A 26,762-nucleotide genomic window follows, 5' to 3' on the forward strand; every position below is an offset into this window, starting at 1 on the left:
GATGGGGTGGACCAGGACTTTCAGAAAGCCTTTGATAAAGCCCCACAGAGGATATGAGTGAGCAAAATTAGGGCACATGGTATTTGGGGCAAAATACTGACTTGGATTGAAAATTGGCTATCTGACAGGAAGCAGAGAGTAGTGATAAACGGGTCCCTTTCGGAATGGCAGGCGGTGACCAGTGGGCTACCACAAGGTTCAGTGCTGGGACCGCAGCTGTTTACAATATACATTAATGATACAGATGAAGGCACTAAAAGTAATATTAGCAAATTTGCCAATGACACAAAGCTGGGTGGCAGTGTGAAATGTGAGGAGGATGTTATGAGAATACAGGGTGACTTGGACAGGCTAGCTGAGTGGACGGATGCATGGCGGACGCTGTTTCATGTGGATAAATGTGTGGTTATCCATTTTGGTGACAAGAACAGGAAGGCAGATTACTATCTAAATGGAGTCAGGTTAGGTCAAGGGGGAAGTACAACAAGATCTAGGTGTTCTTGTACATAAGTCAATGAAAGCGAGCATGCAGGTACAGCAGGCAGTGAAGAAAGCTAATGGCATGCTGGCCTTCATAACAAGAGGAATTGAGTATAGGAGCAAAGAGGTCCTTCTGCAGCTGTACAGGGACCTGGCTTAGAAGGACGAGAGGGTGTCTGATTGAGACGTATAAGATTGTTAAAGGATTGGATACTCTGGAGGTAGGAAGCATGTTTCCGCTGATGTGTGAGTCCAGAACCAGAGGACACAGTTTAAAAATAAGGGGTAGGGCATTCAGAACAGAGTTGAGGGAAAACTTCTTCACCCAGAGAGCAGTGGATGTATGGAATGCTCTGCCCCAGAAGGCAGTGGAGGCCAAGTCTCTGGATAGTTTCAAGAAAGAGATGGATAGAGCTCTTAAAGACAGTGGAATCGAGGGTTATGGGGATAAGGCAGGGACAGGATACTGATTGTGGATGATCAACCATGATTATAACGAATGGTGGTGCTGGCTCGAAGGGCCGAATGGCCTACTTCTGCACCTGTTGTCTATTGTAAAAGTTAATTGTATAAGAATGATTAAGACGGTCCCATATTTCTGGTGTTGGCAGCTTGTTCAGATAGGGAAAGCAAGGTTGATCTTGATTCTGCTCCTGTTTGTTACACAGAAGCCTCTTCGAGCAACAATTCTTGAATGTTGATGGGACATTGAAACGCAGGTAGATTATCATGATCACTTGTTGAAAATGGATAGCAGCTAGTGGTTCTCTTTCCTCTCAACCAGTGACCAGTAGGCAATGGTCAAACAACACCTAACCCAGAGGTCACAAGCTCCCCTGAGACATGATGTCAGTTGAGTCTCATGAATAACTACCTGCAGATGGACTATCTGTAGATAAAGCATGGTATTAAATCTCACATATACTGCTCTCAACCATTTTATTCGAAGTGTTTATCACTCGTTGCATCGAAACAGATCACACAAACTGAAATGGCATCTGCACAAATACCAACATACAAGTTCCATATAGTGGCATTTTGTTTGAAGTTGTATTTATAAAATGATCGGGTGAAGTATTAATCTTCACAAATCATATTAAGATGCTACAGAAGTCTATGGAAGTGAGAAATTTGTTTTTTGATTCAATACATGTGTGACAAATGACAATTCAAAGAGATCTTTGTTTCAGCTGGAGTGGGTTGCGGAGTCGGCCTCATTCGGGGCATTTAAGTGACTATTAGACAGGCATATGGATGGTAATATAAGATAGGGGTGGAGGTTTGATAGACCTGAGGTTTAGGGTAAAAGTTCGGCACAACATTGTGGGCTGAAGGGCCTGTACTGTTCGATGTTCTATGTACCTTACGCTGTATTCAAATAAGTAAAGTCAGTCAGTGATGTTCTGCAACTTCCTTTTCCAGAAGTATGAGTGGAAGAATCAGAGTGCTTTCTTTGAAAATTGGCTTGACGTGACTCTACAAGGGTCATCTGGAGGAAAAATACAAGTGTCAGTACTAAATCTATCATTGCTGATACACATGTAAACTGTAGATTTAACTGTATGTAAACTTTGTTCAACAAACTAGCACACTCAATAAACTGACAAAAATTATACACCAGATGTTTACTGTATTCTCATCATCTTGTGATGTATGGTGAGGATGCAAGTGAAAAGGCACTCTGCCAGTAAGTTTTAATTGAGGCAAAGTTGCCTCATTACTGAAGTCATTTATGCTGTAAATGAGGGAGAACAGTGATGTGTATATCCCAGATAATAAAATGTGAGGCTGGATGAACACAGCAGGCCCAGCAGCATCTCAGGAGCACAAAAGCTGACGTTTCGGGCCGAGACCCTTCATCTGATGAAGGGTCTAGGCCCAAAACGTCGGCTTTTGTTCTCCTGAGATGCTGCTGGGCCTGCTGTGTTCATCCAGCCTCAGATTTTATTATCTTGGATTCTCCAGCATCTGCAGTTCCCATTATCACTGATACAATGTGTATATCCCATGCATTATGTTCCTATTATTGAGTGTGTGTTTTTTGCGTGTGTGGACCTATTGATCAACTGGAATTTTTGATTATTCAGCTCATTCCTGGTACCGCAGGTGCTGTTTAACAAAAGGTTTGCTGTATTAGTATATTTCTGTATTTAGTCACTGCCACGATGAGTGTTAAGTCATAACTTGGTCTGTGCAGAATGTGCACAGTGCATTCCTGCAAGATAAATGATGCGCTACATATGTATGATGCTATTGTTTCTCAAAGGCACTAACCTTAGCAGCTGTTTTTGTGACCAATGATGTTTTCATCATTCGCACTGGGAAAAAGATTTGGAAGTGCTGTATGACTCTGCTGCTCACTTGCAGCAGTGATAACACTGAATGTGAGGTAATGTTTTTGCCCATTTGTTGTCCTGTTGGTCAGCAATGTATCTCACAAACTAATGGGCATATTTCATTGAAAGCTGGTACGTACGGGTATGGTCCAAGGAAGAACTGATTAGTTTTTGACAGATCCAGATTTATTTCTCTATTTTTTAAAGCAACAGTTAAAATTGGTCGGATAGGCAAATGATCATCTTTCTGGAATATTATTGATTGATTTAGAATGTTGTGGATTGTGTCAGCCCTGATAGTAGAATTTGTCATAACTATCAAAATATGAGCAGATTTTTGAGAGCAGATTATCAAATTGGCCTGAAGCTTTCTCAGTGAGATGGAAGCTTTTAAGAAAAGGATTTATTTTATCGGCCTTGCATTTACAAAGAATCAGTCAAGTGGAGAAATGCCTCAAAGAAAAGCTGTGTAATTATAGTCTCATGGATGTTTTTTGCACAGGAGGAGGCCGTGCGGTCTGCAGTTCCTGCACTGCTCAACAAAGATCTGTCTGCATCGAACTCACAGTACATTGCTTTCCGTTTTGATTGTTTGGCTCATAGCCCTGGAGCCTACGGCAACACAAGTGAATATCTAAATACTTAAATATTCAGACACTTTCTGAATCAGCCACACTTTCAGTCAGTGAGCTCAGGACTCCCACCACACTGGGAAAATAGGTTCTCCTCAACTCCCCTCTTAGCTTTCTACCTGTGAACTTCAATCTATGCCCCCTGTGTATTGACATGTCTACGAATGGAAAAAGCAGCTTCCAGTTATCCTTTCTATGCCCTTCAAAATCTTAAACATCTTTACCAGTTCCCCTTGTCTGCTTCAATCTTGGCATCGGTCAGATGGGCAGGTCAGTGGCAGATTGATATAGCCTGAAGAAGGATTAAGATAAGAGAGTACTTAATGTGGCAAAGCCTGTCGTGCCCGATGGAGGTCAGCAACGGCAGTCAGCAGTGAAGTCCACTGGCAAGGATGGGCGGGCCTTAGCCCAGCGCAGGGGAATACGAACCGTCATGGGGGAAGCCTCGGTCAGAGTGTCTGAAAACTCGTGGCTTAAGAAAGGACTGTAATGTTTGACTTTTTAAACTTTTGTTTTTATTTTTCTACTGTTATACTAAGAAGACTGTAGTGCTGAACTTTTTAACGTATTCAATTATTTTTATAACATAGAGCCTGGAACGGTACAGCTCAGTACAGGCCCTTCGGCCCACGATGTTGTCCCGAACTATTACCCTCATCCTAAGGTCTGTCTCACCTCCACCACTACCTTATACTGTCATCCATGTACTTGTCTAATGGCCGATTAAATGCCCCTAATGAGGCCGACTCCACTACCCTCTCCGGCTTTGCGTTCCACTCCCCTACGACTGAGTAAAGAAGGATGGATAAATTTTCTACATTTGCAACTGAAATTTCGTACCGAGGTACTTTGTACCTGAGATGGCACCGTCTGAGGTGGCATTGCACTCCTGTACCCTGTATTGAATATGTGTGATAATAAAACCTAAGTCTAAATCTAATGCATAGCAGGACACTGGGAAGCTTAGAGGAGAAAAGGGATCCTAGGGTGCTAGTTCATAAATTCCTGAAGGGGTCAGGTCAGGCTAGTAAGGGTTGTTACAAAGACATATGGGACATCTCCCTTTATCAGATGGTAAGAGTGGGGAGGTCACTTTGTGCTGTTTAAAAGTTTGGTTAGGCCACAGCTGGAGTTGTGTGTGGCATTTTGGTCACCACCCATCAGGAAGGATGTGATTGCACTGGAGGGAATGAAAAGGATGTTGCATATGTTGGAGCATTTTAGCTGTGAAGAAAGGCTGGAAAAATTCAGATTATTTTCTGTGAAGCAGAGAAGTTTTCGGGGTTGAGTGGAGGTCCTGATAGAGGCATATAAGATTATGAGAGGTAAAGATAGGTTGAGTAGAAAGCATTGTTCCCCTTAGTTAAATCATCAATAACGGTAGGGCATAATGTTAAAGAGAAACACGGGAAATTTAGCGGAGGTTTGAGGAAAATCGTTTTCATCCAGAGTGTGGTAAAGGTCTGGAATGCATTGCCTGGGAGGGAAGTTGAAACAGGAAACCTCACACCCTTTGAAAAGTACTTGGATGAGCACTTGTAATGGCATAATATTTTTGAGAATGGTCTAGTGTGTAAAAATGGGACTAGTATATGTCGCAGTGTGTTTTTAGAGGCACAGCCTTAGTGGGCCGTAGGACCTCTTCTGTACTCTATGATTCCATGAGAACCCCCAGCCCAGGCAGCATCTTGGTTTTTTCAGTAATGTCCAGGATCACACCCTTCATAGTGTGATCCCTTGCCTTGTTAGCCCTCCCGAGTTCGTCAGCTCACACTTTTCCTGGTTGAGTTCCAATTGCTGTGTCCAGCTGACCAGTGTGCTGATCTCCTCCTGAAGTTTATTCTTTCTGTCTGTCAACCAATTTTGGGTCCAGTGTACCACTTTGCCTTTGATCCCATGGCTGTTATTTACATGACCATTCCGTCGATATCCTCCTCACTAAATTAGTCATTCGCTAGCAACACGGTCATACACACTGTGTTTAAGCCAAAATGATGAATCTCGTTGACAAATTTCAAGGGCCCTTGTGGCAAGCCCTGCACAACCCCACTGAAAGCAAACATCCTGTCAAATAGATATCCCTCTACCATCAATCACCCTGTGCTCTCTGCCTCAGCCAGTTTTGGCTCCAGCGTGCCTCTTTGCCTTTGATCCCGTTGACTGTTGCTTTCTTGATCAGTCTGCCAAGGGGGGCTTTACTAAGTCCACATCGAATGCATAAGCTCATCAACACTCCAACATCTCCTCAAAAAAGGATCAAATTTCTGAAACGTGACCTCACCTTAACAAATCCATACTGACTATCCCTGATTAGTTCATGGAAGTACATTCTACCCCGAAGAATGCCTCTTTATAGCTTCTCCAGTGCTGAGATTATTCTGACTGGCCTTTAATTTCCTGGTCTGTTCCTCTCTCCATTTGTTCATCGTAGGACAATGTTCATCGTCCTTCATGACTTCACGTGTGATTGACAAGTGTTTGAAAATTGCTGACAGGGGCCCAAATATCTCCTCCCTCACTTCCCTTGCTCGCTGGTATACATTTCAGTTCGGCCTGTAGATGTATCCACTTTTAAATTTGCTAAACCAGCTGCATCTTCCGATGTCTAAACTTCTGATGTTCCTAGGTCCTCTGCCCTGATATCAATACTTGCAGTGTCCTTTTCCATTGTAAAGATTGACACAAAATATTCATTGAGGACAGTGCCCATGTTTTCCAGGTCCACACAAAGATTATCTCTGTGAAAAGAACGAGGAGATATTAGAGAGGTTTGAGATTTACAATCAAGAAAGAAATGACTTCCTTGGAGAATCATACAACATACATTGTCCATTGGTGCCAAGAAACAGAAGTTTTTGTTTCCACAGTTGTTTGCAAATAGCCAATCAAGATCATAAAATAATGTTTTAAGATAATTTACAAAGCAAGGCAATTGAGGAAGATATATTGGATGTATTGAACTCTTAACTACCTCCCTTAAGTTTAGGAATATCAAGTTTTTTCTTATGGATAACTTTTGCAGACCTCTTCAAACAAGGAGCTGAACCCACAGAATTATGTGACCAACAAAGCCTGAGCCTTTTGCTTCACAATGCAGTCCAGATCCCTCGGCAGCTGGGTGAGGTACCTTCATTTGGAGGCAGCAACATTGAACCAAGTGTCCGCAGTTGCTTCCAACATGTAAGTGTGCTCTGCGCCACTTCAGAAGGTCAAGCGGGTCTACTTGCCAGTATGAATTTTGTGCTCATTTTCGATTTGAATTAGTTCCAGAGGCCAACATGTACCACCACTAATCCAAGGCTATCATGTTTATAAATAGTCAATGTTTTTAATCATTAATTTAATAAAAACAATGTCAGAAACCCCAATGATAGTGTATTAGATATGTCTGAGGATAGCGGATGTAAACTTGACATAATTAATCATGCAGCTGATCTTTTATTTTCTTCTAGGGCCAGAACAAACCAGAGATTGATGTTAAACACTTTGTAGAGTGGATGAGACTGGAGCCTCAGTCCATGGTGTGGCTGCCTGTTCGACACCGTGTGGCAGCTGCTGAAACTGCAAAACATCAGGCTAAGTGTAACATCTGCAAAGAGTACCCACTCGTAGGTTTCAGGTGAGATGTGCAAACCAGCAGAAAGTTAGAGGGAGTTAGTTTTTAAAGAAAGCTTTTACTTTAGATGTTCTATTAGAAACTCCATCAGTCAACAACACAACTGAGATCATCACAAAACCCGAACAAATTCATGGACCAGAGAAGTAATTCGGACAAATTAAGTATCAACTTCTTTACCTTAATTTTTTGTGAGAGGTGAGTGCTGCATGCTTTTGGTATTTTGTTCGCAGTTGCATTGATCACAGACACTGTGGCTCAGAACGGATTGTGACTCGACTTCCGGTTGGTTCTGTAATTTGCAATTATTGGGAATTTACAGAAAGGCCTTTTTATTAGTCCTGTAATCAGTGTGTGTGCATCCTATGAAAGTGATTGCTGTGTTGTTGCTAAATGATCGATAAAACTTCTTGTCCACAACTAGTAAATTAAATTGCAGATTTGGACAGGATTTCTAAGGGGTAAATTGAACCTTTTTGGTTAACTATTCTCCTCCATTTCTAAGATTGGCCATCTTGGAGAAGGTGCATGTTACTGCCATTGATCTGATCAAACAACTCTCTGTCTAAGAAGAACTGGAGTGAGAGCCCAACTGTGGATGAAACTATGACTGCCGTAACTAAATCAAGAGCAACAGCGACCCGGAGTCAATTGAATTCCATCTGAAGCTTGAGGAATGGTGGCCTAACTCTGAAGGCCAAGATCTGTTAGCTTTTCATGGACTGTGGGGAACAGGGCAGGATTTCACAGAATCTTTAAGATGCCATATCTTGTACAAAACTGAAGGAGAAATGTCAGATTGCTCAAAGAACCATGAGATCACCAGCCTTTGCATTGCTGGGAAGATTCTGGCAAGGTTACTTCTGAATAGGTTTATACCACCATGGCAAATGAAAACCTTCCGTGCGAAGGGAACTTTGTGAAAATGTTGGAGAGAGACAGAGCAGGACCAATTTACAATAACGATTCCAGGGTTGAGATATCTCATTATGAAAATTGATTAGAGGAATTGGGACAGCTTTCCTCGAAGATGCTGAGACTTAGAAGAGATTATTTTGAATCTTGCAAAATCATTTGAGGTCTGGTCAGAGTAGACGAGGGGAAGACTTTGCTACTTGTGACAGAATTGAGAATAAGATGCAGAGGTTTGAAGTGATTGACTAAAGAAGTAACTGCAGTGTAAGAAATAGCTTTATCACAGTCTATAGAATGCATTTCCTAGAGGAGGCAGTTTCAGTAAAAGATGCAAGAAAGCACTAGTTGATTAATTAAAGAGAAATAATGTGCAGGTTAAGGAAAAGGCGCTAATTTGTGATATGTATTTGGAGATCTAGTTCAAACATGATGGACCAAATGGCTTCCTTTTACTGTGATTTGGACTTAAAATTACTTTAAAGTAAAGTGTAATTGGCTCTGGGACACGGCGGAAAAGGGTGAGGTAAACAGGACGTGAGTGATCGCAGACTTGACAGTTCGAGGGACAGATAGGAGATTTTGTAGCCGCAATCAGGAATCCAAACACAGAACTTGCATGAAAGAACAAAGAAGAGGAATAGATTCAGTTGCCCCGAGCGAAGACTGTGACCACACCTTCACCTGCTGTTGGAGAATCTGCCTGATATGAATGAACCAACCACCAATAGGTCCGCAACCAATCAGCACAACTTTCCTCGCGTGTTCATCCAGTGAGAAGCACCAAGAGGAAGGCAGCCTTTTTCCTACATTTTGTAAGCTTGACCATTTGGGAAGAGAGCCCCCCTTCTCTGACATTCTGTTCTCTAAAGATCAAATGTATTGGTTCCTGATGTTGCGTGAGGCCAGTGAACTTCCATAATTCTACCACACTGTTGCTTCCAAATCTATTTCTTTCCTTACCATCTTCTCATGTTTCATCTTCTCAATCAACCGTCTGTCTGTGTTTCTTCCGAATGTTGTTCAGAAAAGTAATTCCTTTCATCCCTTTAACTTCCAAATTATGTTTGTTCCTCACGGAAACTGGTATTCTGCTTCACTTTATCTATTGCCTTGAAAATTCTGGACTAATCTGTAATTGACAGTGAGTTTCCTGTTAGCAGTGCTATTTACAAGAGGATTAACTGAACTTAACCACTTCAGTGCATAATTTAATATTGCCTTGCATATCTCCAAAAATTTTAAGAGCCTGCTGTTTGTACTTTTATGTTGGTTTTCATGGCTATTTAGTTTCTGCTCACACATTTGAGTGCTTGCTGAGTCTCAGAGTTTGGCTTCATGACAGGAATCCTGAAGGCAATATCCTCTGTTTTGCACCATCTCATCGTATTGATGACCTACATTCTGTATGCAGTTCTATCCATTCATCTGTTGATAATTTCACACTACATTGATCAAGTCCTTCCATTTCAAGAGAACATTTTCCATTCTTGCAAGGGATTTGGCTATCACTGGTGAAGTTATCATTTGTTGTCCTTCACTAATTGCCGTTGAACTGAGTGGATGGCTGGGAGGGTGGTTCAGAGCTACCTACATTGCTGTGGCTCTGCAGCCACATGAAGTGGTGTAAGGATAATCGAATACTCCCCGAAAGGACATGAGTGAATCGGATGGGTTTTTACCAACATTTGTTGATAGTTTCATGATAGTGTTGCTGGAAATAACTTTTAGTTCTGGGTATTTTTTAATGAAATGTAAATTTGACCAGCTACAGTGTTGGAACATGAACCTACATTCTCCAGAGCATTTAGCTCAATGATATTGCCACTATACCACTGTGACTCAGCCATTATTGCAGTTTATTTCTTCGCTATTTCTTCTCTTTCCCTGGAGTACTTCCCTTCTGCTGTCTGAGCTGAAAATGTGTGTCCTCCTCCTTCAGTGTTGCCTTCACAGCTTCACATGTTACAATCGCTGCTCGTCAGATTTACCTTTTCCAGGAAGATTCTGGCAAGGTTACTTCTAAATAGGTTTATGCCACCATGGCAGATGAAAACCTTCCATACTATGGGAACATTGCAGAGCAGAAGCAATTTAAATAATTCCAGGGATGGGATATCCCATTATGAAAATTGACTGGGGGAGTTGGGACAGTTTTCCTCGACTGACCTAGCATTTGCTTCTCCCCACACAATTTTGCCGTTTCTTCAAAATAAAAAAAAATACATAATTTAACTACTTAACTTGCATTCCTTGGATGGTTAAAAATATCCAAACAAAAATGAACATTTCTCTTACTTCTTGTTCTTCCTTAATAGGTGCCGCAGCCTCAAACACTTAAATTATGACATCTGCCGAAGCTGTTTCTTTTCGGGACGCACATCCAAGGGGCACAAGCTACATTACCCAATGGTGGAGTACTGCACTTCAGTGAGTAATACATTGTTCCACTTGATAGAATTGTTCCGATCTGTGGAAACTTAGGGATTTAACCATTTAAATACAATCTGCCCTCAAAGTTGAAGTAGTTTGCTAAAATGATAAAAGGCCAACAGCTTAAATCAGGCTTCAATACCAGAAATACAATGTTGTGCAGAAGCTCTTTGAGGTCAAGTTGAGGCTCACGCCCACTCTTTTCTCCAGCTTTGTCACCACCATTCTTAATCTCATCAAGAACAAGCTTCCCAGTGGCCTGAACAGGATGGATGGAAAACCTTTTCACCTCAACCAGTTAAAATCACAGAAGAAAATGACACTGACCTCGCTTCTGGAACTTCAGTATGTGGTTCACAACGTCATTTCCGCTCGCAGAAGTCTTCAAATCTCCCTTAAGGCCTTTGCAGAAGTATACTGAAGAATTAGCCTCAACCTTAAATTTGCCACCCAGGTTGATGGGGTTGTTAGGAAGGCATACCGTGTGTTAGGCTTCATTGGTAGAGGGATTGAGTTTCGGAGCCATGAGGGCATGTTGCAGCTGTACAAAACTCTGGTGCAGCCGCACTCGGAGTATTACGTACAGTTCTGGTCGCCGCATCATAGGAAGGATGTGGAAGCGTTGGAAAGGGTGCAGAGGAGATTTACCAGGATGTTGCCTGGTATGGAGGGAAGGCGTTATGAGGAAAGGCTGAGGGACTTGAGGCTGTTTTCGTTCGAGAGAAGAAGATTAAGAGGCGACTTAATAGAACCATACAAGATGATCAGAGCATGAGATAGGGTGGACGGTGAGAGTCGTTTGGCTCGGATGGCCATGTTTGACACGGTGGGGCATAGCTTTAAATTGAGGGGTGATAGATATAGGACAGAAGCCAGAGGTAGGTTCTTTACTCAGAGAGTAGTAACGGCATGGAATGCCCTGCCTGCAACAGTAGTAGACTTGCCAACTTGAAGGGCATTTAAATGGTCGTTGGATAAACATATGGATGATAATGGAATAGTGTAGGTTTGATGGGCTTCAGGTTGGTTTCACAACATCAAGGCCGAAAGGGCCTGTACTGCGCTGTTATGTTCTGTGTTCGAACCTCAAGATGACTCAAATCCTTTACCAATCTGTCAAGTTGTGGCCCATCTTTTCATCAAAATTAATAGAGAAATCCTCCCAAATGTAGAACATTTCCCTTAGATGGGACGCTCTCTCTCTTTTAAGGCTGACATCGATACAGAGATTCTAACATTACGTCCAATCTGCGAGTGGCACCTTTGGACTCCAGAGGATGAGAATGCACAATTGTGACATCTGTGCTGATCGCAAGATCCTTGAGTTCAAGGCATGCATCGTTCAGCCTCTTCTATATGACTGTGAAACCTGGATAACATAGAGCTGCCACTTCAAGACCCTTTCAGCACAGTTTTGTCATGGATTCTCCACATCAGCTAGGAGGAAAAACCTCCTAGCATCAGCATTGATGCCATGATGATTTGAAACAAACCCCATTGGGCTGGCCATGTACTTTGGATGCCTAAGTTATGACTACCAAAGTAAATTTTTGCCAACTCAAGGAAGGCATCTGATCAAGAAGTAAAAGGAAGCATTTCAAAGACCTTGAAATGTTCCTTCAAGAAATACTACATCGAGGTCAAAGTATGGGATATCCCCATTCAGAAGAAACCAACTTGGTGAATCTCCTGTATGAAGGCACATAATTCTTCAACAGCACCAGACAAGAAGTTGAAGTGTGGGAAAGGAACTGGAGAAAGGAATGCTGGTGTTCTCAAGGCCAAGACCACTTCCATCACACTGAAAGACCTCCTAAACATGTGGTCAGATATGTGGCTCTAGTTGAGGCGAATCAACCCGCACAGAGCTCATGACCTGTGATATGGAATTTCCAAGCTGGGCAATCATACTCATCAGCCAGTGATGGCTCTTAATATTGTGCAGAATGTGATTTGATCACAAATGAGTACTGTGTGTAGCTTTGAGCATTGCCACAGAAAGACCAGGTTTTATAGAATAATCAGAATGGTGCTGCATGAGAAACTGGAATTAGGAGGAGATAGGTGATACTTAATTGTTATTTGTTTCTGGGCCATTGGCATCGCTAACTGGGCCAGCATTTACTTCCCATCCTTAGTTACCCTTGTAATTGGTGAATCAATGTAGCCCATGTGCTGTAGGTAGACTCAGTCAGTCAGGGGAGAATTTCCAGGACTTTGACCCAGTGGTAGTGAAAGAACAGCAATATATTTCCAAGTTGAGATGGTGAGTGGCTTAGACAGGGTGTTGTAGGTGGTGCTGTTCCCATATATCTGTTACGCTTGCCCTTGTAGATGAAATTTGTCATAGGTTTGGAAAGTCCTGTCTCAGGATCTTTTGCAGATTTCTCAGTGCATCTCATAGATGGTGCACGCTGCTGCTATTGAGCACTGCAGGGAGGAGGCTGCTTTTTCCTGGATGGTGTCGAACTTCTTGAGTGCTTTCGCAGCTGCACCCATCTAGGCAAGTGGGGATTATTCCACCATTCTTCTGACTTGTTCCATGTAGCTGGTGGACAGGCTTGGGGAATCAGGAGGTGAGTCACTTGATGCAGTAATCGGAGCTTTGGGCCTGCTCTAGTAGCCACTGCATTTAAATAGGAAGCCCAGTTGAATTTCTGTTCAGTGGTAAAACCCGGGATTTTGATAGCGGACAATTCAGTGATGGTGACACCTTTGAATGTCAAGGGACAATTTATGGATTTTCTCTTCCTGGAGATGGTCATTACCTGGTATTTGTGCAGTATAAATGCGACTTGCCAATTACCAGCCCAAGCCGAGACATCGTTCTGGCCTTGTTGCATTTGGACATGGACAGATTCAGTATCTGAGGAGTGGTGAATGATGCTGAATATTCTGCTATCCCTGGTGAACATCCCCACTTCTGAGCTTATGATGGAGAGATGATGGGATAAATCAGCTGAAGATGGTTAGGCTTCGGACTGTACCCTCAGGACCTCCTGCAGGTGACCTCTAACAACCAAAATGCCAATCATGAGAGGCGATGACCTAATGGTATTATGACTAGACTATTAATCCAAACACTCAGGTAATGTTCTGAGGACCTGGTTCAAATTCCACCATGGCACATAATGGAATTTAAATTCAATGAAAATCTGGAATTAAGCGTCTAATGATGATCGTAAATCCATTGCCAATTGTCGGAAAACCCCATCTGATTCACTTATGTTCTTTAGGGAAGGAAACTGCGTGGCCTGCTGTGGCCTACATGGAACTCCAGATATCAGTTGGGCAATTTGGGATGGGCAATAAAAGCTGGTCTAACCAGCAATTACCTCTTTCCGATTCAAGAATGAAAAAATATCGTCCTCTGTACAGATATTATTCCAACCAGTGGTGAGTTTCTGCTGGATTCCCACCAGCTCCAGTTATGCGAGCGCTCTTTGATGCCACACTCGGTCAAATGTAGCCATCCTTAGCTCACCTCGGGAATTCAACTCTTTTGACCATGTTTGAACAAAAGCTGTAATGAAGTCAGGAGCTGATGAGGTGGCAGAATTGAGGATCTTGTGCAGGGATCCGAGGGATGTGGCATATCGAGATTTCCAGAAAGAATTTGACCAGTTGCTGCATAAAAAAGTGAACCAGAAGGTTAGATCCAAGGGGATTAAGGGTAGAATATTGGTTTGAATAAAGGGCTGGCTAACTGACAGAAAGCTGAGTGTCAGGATAAATGAGTCTTTGCCTGGATGGTGAATTGTTACTGGTGGGTTGCTGCGGGGTTCAGGTCTCTGACCTGAACTATTTGTAACGTATACAAATGATATGTAAGCAGAGACAAAATGTAACATAACAGAATGCGTGGATGATTCTGAAAGAGATGGGAAAACAGCCTGTGATGTGAAATAAAACAGAGACAGCTGAATATTGACAGGCGAGGAGAATGGACCAGAATCTGGCAGGTGGTTAATGTGCATAAGCACAAGGCTTGCCTATTTTGTCCATGAAAAAAAGGGCGAATTTTTATTTAAATGGAGGGAAGGTTCAAAGTGTGTCAGTGCAGAGTTGTCTGGCTGTCTTTGTAGCTGAAAGTGGGTATGCAGGAAGAGCATAGCATAAGAAAGGCAGATGGAACTCTGGCATTTATCACCAAAGGACTGGATCATTAAAGTAACACAGTGTTTTTCCGAACACATTGGGTGTTGGTGAGACCAAAGTATTGTGTCCAGTTTTGATGCCCTTACTGAGGATGGATACATCTGCACTGGAGGCAGTTCAGAGGAGGTTGGACTGATTGAATCCCGGGATGAAAGGGCTGTCATATGAGAAGTTGCTGAGTAGCTTGTGCCTGAACTTGCTGGTGTTCGAGAGAGTGAGGGGGTGGTTCTGATTGAGGTATATAAAATAGTAAAGGGGATTGAAAAGATGGGCATTGAGCACATGTTCGCCATTGTGGGACAGTCTCAAACAAGAAGCTGTAGCTATCGAGTGAGAGATGGAATGTTCAAAATGGAGATGAGGAGAGAGTTGTGAATCTGTGGAATTCATTGCCCCTAAATGCAATGGAGGCAGCACCAATCGACCGATTCAAGAAAGAAATAGATATGTTTCTGATGAAAAACAGGGAGAAAGGGCCATGGGGAGCAGGCAAGAGAGTGGAGTTGAGATCAGGAAAGGATCAGCAACCACGGCTAACAAGATAAGTCAGGGACAGGATGAAAGCAAAAGAAAAAGCATAAAATGTGTTGTGGTTAGTGGGAAGCCAGTGGATTGGGAAGCCTTTCGAAAACTAGCGGCGGACATGTAAAAAGGCAATAAGGGGGAAGATGATGAAATTTGAGGGCAATATTAACGAGGGTAACATGGAAAAAAATTGCATGAGTTTTTTTCAGCTAGAAAAGGTATGAGAAAGGCAAGAGTACAAATAAAGAGAACAAAGAAAATTACAGCACCGGAACAGGCCCTTCGGCCCTCCGAGCCTGCTCCGATCGAGATCCTCTGTCTAACCTGTCACCTATTTTCTAAGGGTCTGTGTCCATTTGCTCCCTGCCTATCCATGTACCTGTCCATAAGACCATAAGACATAGGAGTGGAAGTAAGGCCATTCGGCCCATCAAGTCCACTCCGCCATTTCAGTCATGGCTGATGGGCATTTCAACACCACTTGCCTGCACTCTCCCCATAGCCCTTGATTCCTTTTGAGATCAAGAATTTGTCGATGTCTGCCTTGAAGGCATCCAACGTCCCGGCCTCCAAGCACTCTGCGGCAATGAATTCCACAAGACCACCACTCTCTGGCTGAAGAAATGTCGTCTCATTTCAGTTTTAAATTTACCCCCTCTAATTTTAAGGCTGTGCCCACGTGTCCAAGTCTCCCCGCCTAGCGGAAACAACTTCCTAGCGTCCACTCCTTCTAAACCATACATTATAGAACATAGAACATAGAACAGTACAGCACAGAACAGGCCCTTCAGCCCACAATGTTGTGCCGACCATTGATCCTCATGTACGCACCCTCAAATTTCTGTGACCGTATACATGTCCAGCAGTCTCTTAAATGACCCCAATGACCTTGCTTCCACAACTGCGGCCGGCAACGCATTCCATGCTCTCACAACTCTCTGCGTAAAGAACCTGCCTCTGACATCCCCTCTATACTTTCCACCGACCAGCTTAAAACTATGACCCCTCGTGCTAGCCATTTCTGCCCTGGGAAATAGTCTCTGGCTATCAACTCTATCTATGCCTCTCATTATATTGTATACCTCAATTAGGTCCCCTCTCCTCCTCCTTTTCTCCAATGAAAAGAGACCGAGCTCAGTCAACCTCTCTTCATAAGATAAGCCCTCCAGTCCAGGCAGCATCCTGGTAAACCTCCTCTGAACCCTCTCCAAAGCATCCACATCTTTCCTATAATAGGGCGCCCAGAACTGGACGCAGTATTCCAAGTGCGGTCTAACCAAAGTTTTATAGAGCTGCAACAAGATCTCACGACTCTTAAACTCAATCCCCCTGTTAATGAAAGCCAAAACACCATATGCTTTCTTAACAACCCTGTCAACTTGGGTGGCCATTTTAAGGGATCTATGTATCTGCACACCAAGATCCCTCTGTTCCTCCACGCTGCCAAGAATCCTATCCTTAATCCTGTACTCAGCTTTCAAATTCGACCTTCCAAAATGCATCACCTCGTATTTATCCAGGTTGAACTCCATCTGCCACCTCTCAGCCCATCTCTGCATCCTGTCAATGTCCCGCTGCAGCCTACAACAGCCCTCCACACTGTCAACGACACCTCCGACCTTTGTGTCGTCTGCAAACTTGCTGACCCATCCTTCAATTCCCTCGTCCAAGTCATTAATAAAAATTACAAACAGTAGAGGCCCAAGGACAGAGCCATGTGGAACTCCACTCACCACTGACTTCCAGGCAGAATATTTTCCTTCTACTACCACTCGCTGTCTTCTGTTGGCCAGCCAATTCTGTATCCAAGCAGCTAAGTTCCCCTGTATCCCATTCCTCCTGACCTTCTGAATGAGCCTACCATGGGGAACCTTATCATCTTGCAAGTTTCTATTAGATCTCCCCTCAACCTTCCAAACTCTAACGAGGACTATCCCAGGATCCTTAGCCGTTCATCATACGTTAAACCTACCATTCCAGGGATCATCCGTGTGAATCTCCGCCGGACATGCTCCAGGGCTAGTATGTCCTTCCTGAGGTTCAAAATTGGACACAGTATTCTCAATGGGGCCTAACTAGAGCCTTCAAAAGCCTCAGAAGCACATCGCTGCTTTTATATTCCAACTCTCTTGAGATAAACAACAACATTACGTTCGCTTTCTTAATTACGGACTCGACCTTCAAGTTAACTTGTAGACAATCCTGGACCAACACTTCCAGATCCCTTGGCACTTCTGACTTGCGAATTTTCTCACCATTTAGAAAATAGTCCATGCCTGTATTCTTTTTTCCAAAGTGCAAAACCTCACATTTACTCACATTGAATTTCATCAGCCATTTCCCTGGTCACTCTCCAAAACTGTCTACATCTTTCTGCAGCTTCCCCACCTCCTCAGTACGACCTGACTGTCCACCTATCTTCGTATCATCGGCAAACTTCGCCAGAATGCCCCCAGTTCCTTCATCCAGATCATTAATATATAAGGTGAACAGATGTGGCCCCAACACTGAACCCTGCGGGACACCGCTCGTCACCGGTTGCCATTCTGAAAAAGAGCCTTTTATCCCAACTCTCTGCCTTCTGTCAGACAGCCAGTCCTCAATCCAAGCCAGTAGCTCACCTTGAACACCATGGGCCCTCACCTTGCTCAGCAGCGTCCTGTGAGGCACTGTATCAAAGGCCTTTTGGAAGTCTAGATAGATAACATCTACTGGGATTCCCTGGTTTAACATACTTGTTACCTCTTCAAAGAATTCTAATAGGCACGACGTCCCCTGACTAAATCCATGCTGACTTGTTTTAATCTGACCCTGCACTTCCAGGAATTTAGAAATCTCATCCTTGACAATGGATTCTAGAATTTTACCAACTACTGAGGTTAGGCTAATTGGCCTGTAATTTTCCATCTTTTGCCTTGATCCTTTCTTAAACAAGTGAGTTACAACAGCAATTTTCCAATCATCTGGGACTTTCCCTGACTCCAGTGACTTTTGAAAGATCACCACCAATGCCTCCGCGATTTCCTCAGCCACCTCCCACAGAACTCTAGGATGTAGCCCATCGGGGCCAGGAGATTTATCAATTTTTAGACCCTTTAGGTTTTCTAGCACTTTCTCTTTTGAAATGCCTACCGTACTCAACTCTGCCCCCTGACTCTCCCTAATTGTTGGCATACTACTCATGTCTTCCACTGTGAAGACTGACGCAAAGTACTTATTGAGTTCTTCAGCTATTCCCTGATCTCCCATTACTAGCCTTCCAGCATCAATTTGGAGCGGCCCAATATCTACTTTGGCCTCTCATTTGTTTCTTGTGTATTGAATGAAGCTTTGACTATCATTTCTAATATTACTAGCTAGCCTACCTTCAAAATGATCTTCTCCTTCCTTGTTGCTCTCTTTGTTATCCTCTGTCTGTTTTAGTAGCCTTCCCAATCTTCTGATTTCCCAGTGCTCTTGGCCACTTTATAGGCTGTCTCTTTTACTTTGATATATTTCCTGACTTCCTTTGTCAGCCATGGCTGTCTAATCCCACCCCAGATAATCTTTGTTTTCTTTGGCATGAACCTCTGTACTCTGTCCTCAGTAACACGTATAAACTCCTGCCATTGTTGGTCTACTGTCTTCCCCGCTAGGCTCTGCTTCCAGTCGATCTTCGTCAATTCCCCTCTCATGCCCCTGTAATTACCTTTATTTAACTGGAATACCATTCCATCCGATTTTGCCTTCTCTCTTTCAAACTGCAGACCGAACTCTCCCATAGTATGATCACTGCCTCCTAAGTGTTCCCTTACTTTAAGATCTTTTATAAAGTCTGGCTCAGTGCATAGCACCAAGTCCAGAATAGCCTGTTCCCTTCTGGGCTCCATCACAAGCTGTTCCAAAAAGCCATCCTGCAAACATTCCATGAACTCTTTTTCTTTGGATCCACCAGCAACATTATTCACCCAATCCACCTGCATGTTGAAGTCCCCCATGATCACCGTGACCTTGCCTTTCTGACGTGCCCTATTTATTTCTTGGTGCATCTTGCGCCCCTCATCCTGATCACTGTTAGGAGGTGTGTACATAACTCCCATTATAGTTTTTTTTGCCTTTGTGGTTCCTCAATTCCACCCACATAGACTCCACATCTTCTGACCCTATGTCATTTAGTGCCGTAGATCTCATTCCATTCTTAACGAACAAGGGAACCCCACCCGCTCTGCCCACCTCCCTCTCTTTTCGATATGTTGTGAATCCTTGGATGTTTAACTGCCAGTCCTGAGCTCCCTGCAACCATGTCTCTGTGCTGCCTACCACATCATAATCATTCAAGAGGATTTGTGCTGTTAATTCATCTACTTTGTTGCGAATGCGAAGAGCATTTAGATGAAGTGTCTTAATGCGAGCTTTCTTATCAATATGAGAGAGGTTGGACATGCCAAGATGCCTTAAGTTATCCTTCCTTTTTGCTGTATTCCTCGTCTGCCTCGAGCTTAAATCCACCTGTACACATGCTATCCTGTTGCTTATCTTTCCATTTAACTCCATACTCCCTGTCTCTTTCACTTTCCCTTCCCCCCGACTCACGAGTTTAAAGTCTTACTGACCACCCTATTCATCTTTTTTGCTGGAACACTGGTTCCAGATCGGTTCAGGTGGAGACTGTCCCGATGGTACAGATCCCCCCCGGTTCCAAAACTGATGCCAATGCCCCATGAAATGGAATCCCTCTTTCCCACACCAATTCCTTCGCCACATGTTTACTTCCCTAACTTTCTTTTCCCGATGCCAATTGGCACGTGGCTCGGGCAGTAATCCAGAGATTATGACCCTTGAGGACCTGTACTTCAATTTCTTTCCTCGTGTTTCATAATCCCTGAGCAGGACCTCTACCCGAGCTTTGCCTATGATGTTAGTCCCAACGTGGACCACAACAACCGGATCTTCCCCCTCCTGCTCCAATATCCTTTCCGGTCGGAGATGTCTCGCACCCTGGCACCGGGCAGGCAACACACCGTGAGGGACGCCCGATGCAGTTTGCACAGGATACTATCTGTCCCTCTAATTATAGAATCCCTGATAACAACTACCTGTCTTTTTGCTCCCCCCCTCTTGAATGACCTTGTGCGCCATGGTGCCATGGTCAGCTGGCTCATCCTGTCCACAGTCCTTTTCCTCAACCGTACAGGGAGCAAGAATCTCATACCTGTTGCAGGTATCTGTCCAGATATATCTGAAAAGACGCTAATGTGTCTGCGTCTACCAGCTCCGCTGGCACCGCGTTCCAGGCACCCACCACCCTCTGTGTATAGAACTTTCCACGCCTATCTCCCTTAAACTTTCCTCCTCTCACTCTGAACTCATGACCCCTAGTAATTGAGTCCCCCACTCTGGGGAATAAGCTTCTTGCTATCCACCCTGTCTCTCCCCTCATGATTTTGTAGACCTCAATCAGGTATCCCCAATCTCCATCTTTCTCATGAAAATAATCTTAATCTACTCAACCTCTCTTCATAGCTAGCACCCTCCATACCATGCAACATCCTGGTGAACCTCCGCTGCACCCTGCCCAAAGCGTCCACGTCCTTTTGGTAACGTACACAGTACTCTAAATGTGACTGAACCAAAGTCTTATACAACAGTACATGACCTGCCAACTCTTGTACTCAATACCCCGTCCGATGAAGGAAAGCATGCCGTATGCCTTCTTGACCACCCTCTTCACCTGGCTTGCCACCTCCAGGGAATAATGGACCTGAACACCCAGGTCTCTCTGTTCATCAATTTTCCCTAGGACTTTACCATTTACTGTATAGTTCGCCCTTGAATTAGATCTTCCAAAATGCATCACCTCACATTTGCCCGGATCGAACTCCATCTGCCATTTATCTGCCACACTCTGCAGTCTATCTATATTCTGCTGTAATCTCTGACAGTCCCCCTCACTATCTGCTGCTCCACCAATCTTAGTGTCATCTGCAAACTTGCTGATCAGACCACCTACACCTTCCTCCAAATCATTTACGTATATCACAAACAACAGTGGTCCCAGCACAGAACCTTGTGGAACACCACTGGTCACAGGTCTCCAATTTGAGAAACTCCTTACTACCACTACTCTCTGTCTCCTGTTGCCGAGCCCATTTTTTTTTTTATCCATCGAGCGAGCACACCCTGGACCCCATGCGACTTCACTTTCTCCATCAGCCTGCCATGGGGAACGTTATCAAACACCTTACTGAAGTCCATGTAAATGACATCTACAGCCTTTCCCTTTCAATCAACTTTGTCACGTCGTCAAAGAATTCTATTAAGTTGGTTAGACATGACCTTCCCTGCACAAAACCATGTTGCCTATCACTGATAAGCTGATTTGCTTCCAAATGGGAACAGATCCTATCCCTCAGTATCTTCTCCAGTAGCTTCCCGACCACTGACGTCAGGCTCGCTGGTCAATAATTACCTGGGTTATCCTTGCTAACCTTCTTAAACAAGGCGACAACATGAGCAAGTCTCCAGTCCTCCGGGACCTCACCCGTGTCTAAGGATGCTGCAAAGATATCTGTTAAGGCCCCGGCTATTTCCTGTCTCGCTTCCCTCAATAACCTGGTATAGATCCCCACCTTAATGCCTTTTTGGAGACCCAACACTTCATCCTTCCTTGTGTCAACTTGACCTGGAGTAAGCAAACATCTATCCCTCACATCACCATCTGTCATGTCCCTCCCCTTGATGAATACCGATGCAAAGTATTTGTTAAGAATGTCAAGATAATACAATGTGAGGCTGGATGAACACAGCAGGCCAAGCAGCATCTCAGGAGCTTTTGTGCTCCTGAGATGCTGCTTGGCCTGCTGTGTTCATCCAGCCTCACATTGTATTATCTTGGAATTCTCCAGCATCTGCAGTTCCCATTATCTCTGTTAAGAATGTCACCCATTTTCTCTGACTCAGTGCATAACGTTGCTTCTTTGTCCTTAAGTGGGCCAATCCTCCCTCTAGTTACCCTCTTGCTCTTTATATATGAATAAAAGGCTTTGGGATTTTCCTTAACCATGTTTGCCAGCAATATCTCATGTCTTCTCTTAGCCTTCTTCATCCCTCGTTTCAGATGCGCTCGAAATTCCCCGTGTTCTTCCAAAGATTCATCTCTCTTCAGTCACCTGGACCTAATCTATGCTTCCTTTTTCCTCTTGGCTAGTCTCACAATTTCATCTGTCACCCATGGTTCCCTCATCTTGCCTTTTCTGTTCCTCATTTTCACAGGAACATGTCCTGCACGCTAATCAAACTCTCTTTAAAAGCCTCCCACATATCAAATGTGGATTTACCTTCAAACAGTTTCTCCCAATCTAAATTCCCCAGATGCTGCCAAATCTTGGTATAGTTGGCCTTCCCCCAGTTTAGAACTCTTCCTTTAGGACCACTGCCATCCTTGTCGATGAGTATTGTAAAACTTAGGGAATTGTGGTCGCTATTTCCAAAGTCACTCCCTGCTGTAATTTCAACCATCTGGCTGGGTTCATTCCCCAGCACCAGGTCCAGTATGGCCCCTTCCCGAGTTGGACTACATACACACTGCTCTTGAAAACCCTCCTGGACACACCTTACAAATCCTGCTCCATCTTGCCCCCTAGTTCTGAGTGAATCCCAGTCAATGTTGGGATAATTAAAATCTCCCATCACCACCACCCTGTTTCTCCAACACCTTTCCATTATCTGTTTACATATTTGTACCTCTATCTCACGCTCGCTGTTGGGAGGCCTGTAGTACAGCCCCAGCATTGTTACTGCATCCTTCCTATTTCTGAGTTCTACCCATATTGCCTCAATGCTTGAGCCCTCCATGGGTCCCTCCTTCAGTACAGCTGTGATATCGTCTTCGACCAGTATTGCAACTGACATTAAAAAGTAGCAGTAGATCACTGGAAAAGGAGGCTGAAGAATCAGTATGAGGAACGAAGAAATGGAAGAGGAACTGAACAGGTACTTTGTATCAGTCTTCATGGTGGAAAACACCAATCGCATACTAGAACTTTGAGAGTTAGGGGCAGTGGTGAATTTCATAGCCATAACTAAGGAAAAGGTGCTCGGGAAGCAGAAAAGTCTGAAGGTGGACCAATCACCCCTGGACCAGATGGACTGTACTGCAGAGTTCTGAAGGAGATAGCTGAGGAAATTGTTGAGGCATTAGTGCTGATCTTTCAGGAATCACTGGAGATAGGGAGGATCTCAGGGATTTGGAAAATGGCTAAAGCAACACCCCTGTTTATGAAAAGAGAGAGGCAGAAGAAGGGAAATTATAGGCCAGTTATCCTGACCTCAATCATTGGTAAGATTTTAGAGTCCATTATTAAGGATGAGATTGCAGAGACCTTGGAAGTACATGACAAAATCGGGCTGAATCAGCACAGCTTCATCAAGGGGAAGTTATACTTGACAAATCTGTTAGAATTCTTTGAGTAGAAAGTGAGCAAGTTAGACAAAAGGAAGCCAGTGAATGTGATTTGTTTGGATTTCCAGAACGCTGTTGAGAAGGTACCAAATAAGATGAGAGCCCATAGTGTTTTAGCAAGGTACTGCCATAGATAGAGCATTGGCTGACTGTCAGAAGGCAGAGAGTGTAGATAAAGGGGTCTTTTACAGGATGGCAGCTGGTGACTAGTGGAGTCCTGCAGGGATCAGTGTTGGGACCACAACAGTTCACGTAATACCTTAATGATATGTACGAAGCAACTGAGACATTGTTGCTGAGTTTACAGTCGACACAGTGACAGATGGAGGGACAGATAGCAGTGAGGAAGTTGAAGAAGGACTTACATAGGCTCGGAGACTGGGCAAAGAAGTGGCAGACAGAGACTGTGTGGGACACTGTGAGGTTATGTGCTTTGGTAGGAAAAATGGAGGCGTAGATTATTTTCTAAATGAGAACGGGCATTTGAGGTCTGAAGCACAACTGTCCCTCGTTGCCCTTGAGAAGGTAGCAGTTAGTTTCCTTCTTGAACTGCTGAAAGTACATTTGCTGTTGGTAGATACAATGTCATTAGGGAGGGAATTTTGGATTTTGACCCAGCATGTTATCAGCTGAGCCTGAACATGGTCCAGTTCACTCTGCACAAAATAACCCTTTTTACCCCTGGAATTAACATCATGAACGTTCTGAGAACTGCTGTTGTAAGCATATCCTCGCTTAATAGACCAAAACTGTACACTGTGCTCCTTGCGTGGCGTCACCAATGTCTTGTGTGGAAAGATTTCCACTCCTTCCCTCCTTGAAATAAAGATTTGCACCTCACGTGCCTTCTAAAATACATGCTGTGCATAGAAGCTAAATTTTTGTGCTTCATGTACGCCTTTTGGAAATCCAAATTAACGACATCTGCTAATTTCACTTCAACGACCCGGTTTGTTGAAGAATTAGAATTCCTTGAAGTAGAAACTCAAATGGATTCACCATATTTTTAAATTTATCCTTTTCACTTAACTTATCAAATCTGCCTGAATATGATCTAAATGGTTTGCTGCTGCCTTCTCAATAATAAATTCTAGCAATTTCCCAATGACAAACTTTAGACGAAGTAAATCGTACTTCGCTGCATTCTGCTGGGATCTTCCCACAATCTAGAAAAGATTACAGCCAATACATCCATTTGGGCAGCACGGTGACTCAGTGGTTAGCTCTTCAGCCTCACAGCGCCGGGCCCGGGTTCGACTCCAGCCTTGGGTAACTGTCTGTGCGGAGTTTGCACATTCTCCCTGTGTCTGCATGGGTTTGCTCCATGTGCTCCAATTTCCTCCCGCAGTCCAAAGATGTGCAGGCTAGGTGGATCGGCCATGCTGAATTGCCCATCGTGTACAGTGGTGTTTGGGTTATAGGGGTGGGGTGGGATGCTGCAAGGGGCGATGTGGACTTGTTGGGCTGACGGACCTGTTTCCACACTGTAGGGAACCTAATTTAATCTCATCTCTGCAGTCAACTCTTATAATCCTCCATGTTATCATCTAATTTAGTCTGAAGGGATGCCTGAGAACTAACGAAGTGAGGGAACAGGTTTTATGTCTGTATTAATTGAGGATGAATTGAGTGTGAGTTGGTTGTATAAATATGGGAGCTAGTAATTAGGGGTTGAAGTTTATGGAGTATTATTAAAAGAAATAAAGCTCTGATGGTACAATGTGGGGTTGGACTCTTTGCATACCTGGGATCCAAGTCTTTAGGTCCAGGGAACCTGTTAACTTCGTCTTCTCAGTTTTCCTCAATGTTTCCTTGAGGATTTCCTTCTCCCTTTCGCTCCCTACTTTTCGCCCATTGATATTTTTTGTATGTTTTCTACTGTGAAATCAGATAGAAAATATTGGTTCAAAGCTTGTGCCATTACCCTCATTTCCCATCATGAATTCCCCAGTCTCACCCTCTCATGAGCCATTATTCACTGCCTTTACTCTTTTCCTTTTGATACACTTGTGGAAGCCTTTACTGTATTTATATTAATGTCTCCCTCATTATTACTTTGGTCATCTTTTGTTCACATCTGAAATATTTCCAGTTCCACAATTTTCCAATCTTTCTTTCAATTTATACTATCTTTAACTTTCTTAGATAGCAACAGATGGCACCATGGTGCATTCTAGCTGTACATCCTTTCATTCTAAATTGACAATATTTTTGTTCAGAGTTATGAAATATCCCCTGAAACATCTGCCATTGTTTCTGTATGGTCTTACCTTTTAAACTATTTTCCCAGTTCAACTCTGCCTTTCTACTCCTGAATTATCTTCAATGAAAGTTTAAGATATTAAACAGTTTCAGACCGAATTCTCAACCTCGTCCTTGATGTAAAATTCTACCACATCCTGATCATTCTTACCCAGAGAATCCTATACTATTGATGAGTTGTATCTCAAAACATACTATCAGGTCTAAAATATCTTAATCCCTGCTTGGTTCCAGTGGTACAGTTTTAAGACTCCAAATGCATTCTGTGAATATATGCTGAGGGGTAGATAACTGCTCTTAACATCAAGGTGCCATTCAACCAAATATGACATCAAGGAGCCGTCGCAAAGCTGCAGTCAGTAAGAATCAGGTGAAAAACCCTCTGCTGGCTGGAACCTTACCATAAAGCAAGTGGTTGTGGTTGTTGGAAGTCAGTTGCCCCAACTCCAAAGCATCACTGCGGGGGTTACGTAAATTTGTGCCCTGAGCTCAACCATCTTCAACTATTTGATCAAATGCCATCCCTCCGTCAGAAGGTCGTACGTGGGGATGTTCTCAGTTGATTGTGCAATGTTCAGCACCACTCATAGCTCCTCAGATGCTGAAGTAGTCCATGTCCACGGAACATAACTAGTTTTGAGCTGAAGAGAAGCAAGTGGTAGTTGTGCTGTGCAAGTTACAGGCAATGAACGTCACCATTAAGGAGAATCTAACCATTGCCCCATGACTTCCACTCCTTTACTGCCAATATGCTGAGGCTTATCAGGTTTCCAGAAACTGAATTGGACCAAACTTATAATTATTGTGACGACAAGAGCAGGTCAGAGGTTAAGAATTCTGCAGTGAATAATGAGCCCCCTGTCCACCATCTATCAAGCCCAAGTCAGGAATGTAATCTCCACTGGTCAGGACTGGTGCAGCTCCGTCAACACTCAGGAAGCTTGAACCATATGGGACAAAGCAGCCTG

The 26,762-nt window shown here is 43.6% G+C and overlaps 1 protein-coding gene and 1 long non-coding RNA gene across 2 annotated transcripts in view; one reads left to right on the forward strand and one right to left on the reverse strand.

Annotated features, from left to right (window-relative positions):
• LOC132208039 (utrophin-like) overlaps positions 1-26,762 on the forward strand; it is a 233,824-nt gene that overhangs the window by 2,562 nt on the left and 204,500 nt on the right. The window contains exons 2-4 of the mRNA XM_059643779.1: positions 6,471-6,628; positions 6,901-7,067; positions 10,295-10,406. Of these exons, the coding sequence (XP_059499762.1) occupies positions 6,471-6,628; positions 6,901-7,067; positions 10,295-10,406 (437 nt within the window). The remainder of the gene's footprint in view (positions 1-6,470; positions 6,629-6,900; positions 7,068-10,294; positions 10,407-26,762) is intronic.
• On the reverse strand, positions 1,884-26,293 carry LOC132208040 (uncharacterized). Its single transcript, XR_009444155.1, has 3 exons — positions 26,196-26,293; positions 25,277-25,410; positions 1,884-1,969 (listed from the first exon to the last, which is right to left on the reverse strand). It is a non-coding gene; the product is annotated as an uncharacterized LOC132208040 (long non-coding RNA).

This window comes from Stegostoma tigrinum, unplaced genomic scaffold, assembly GCF_030684315.1.
Source record: "Stegostoma tigrinum isolate sSteTig4 unplaced genomic scaffold, sSteTig4.hap1 scaffold_257, whole genome shotgun sequence".
NCBI classification, from domain to species: Eukaryota; Metazoa; Chordata; class Chondrichthyes; order Orectolobiformes; family Stegostomatidae; genus Stegostoma; species Stegostoma tigrinum.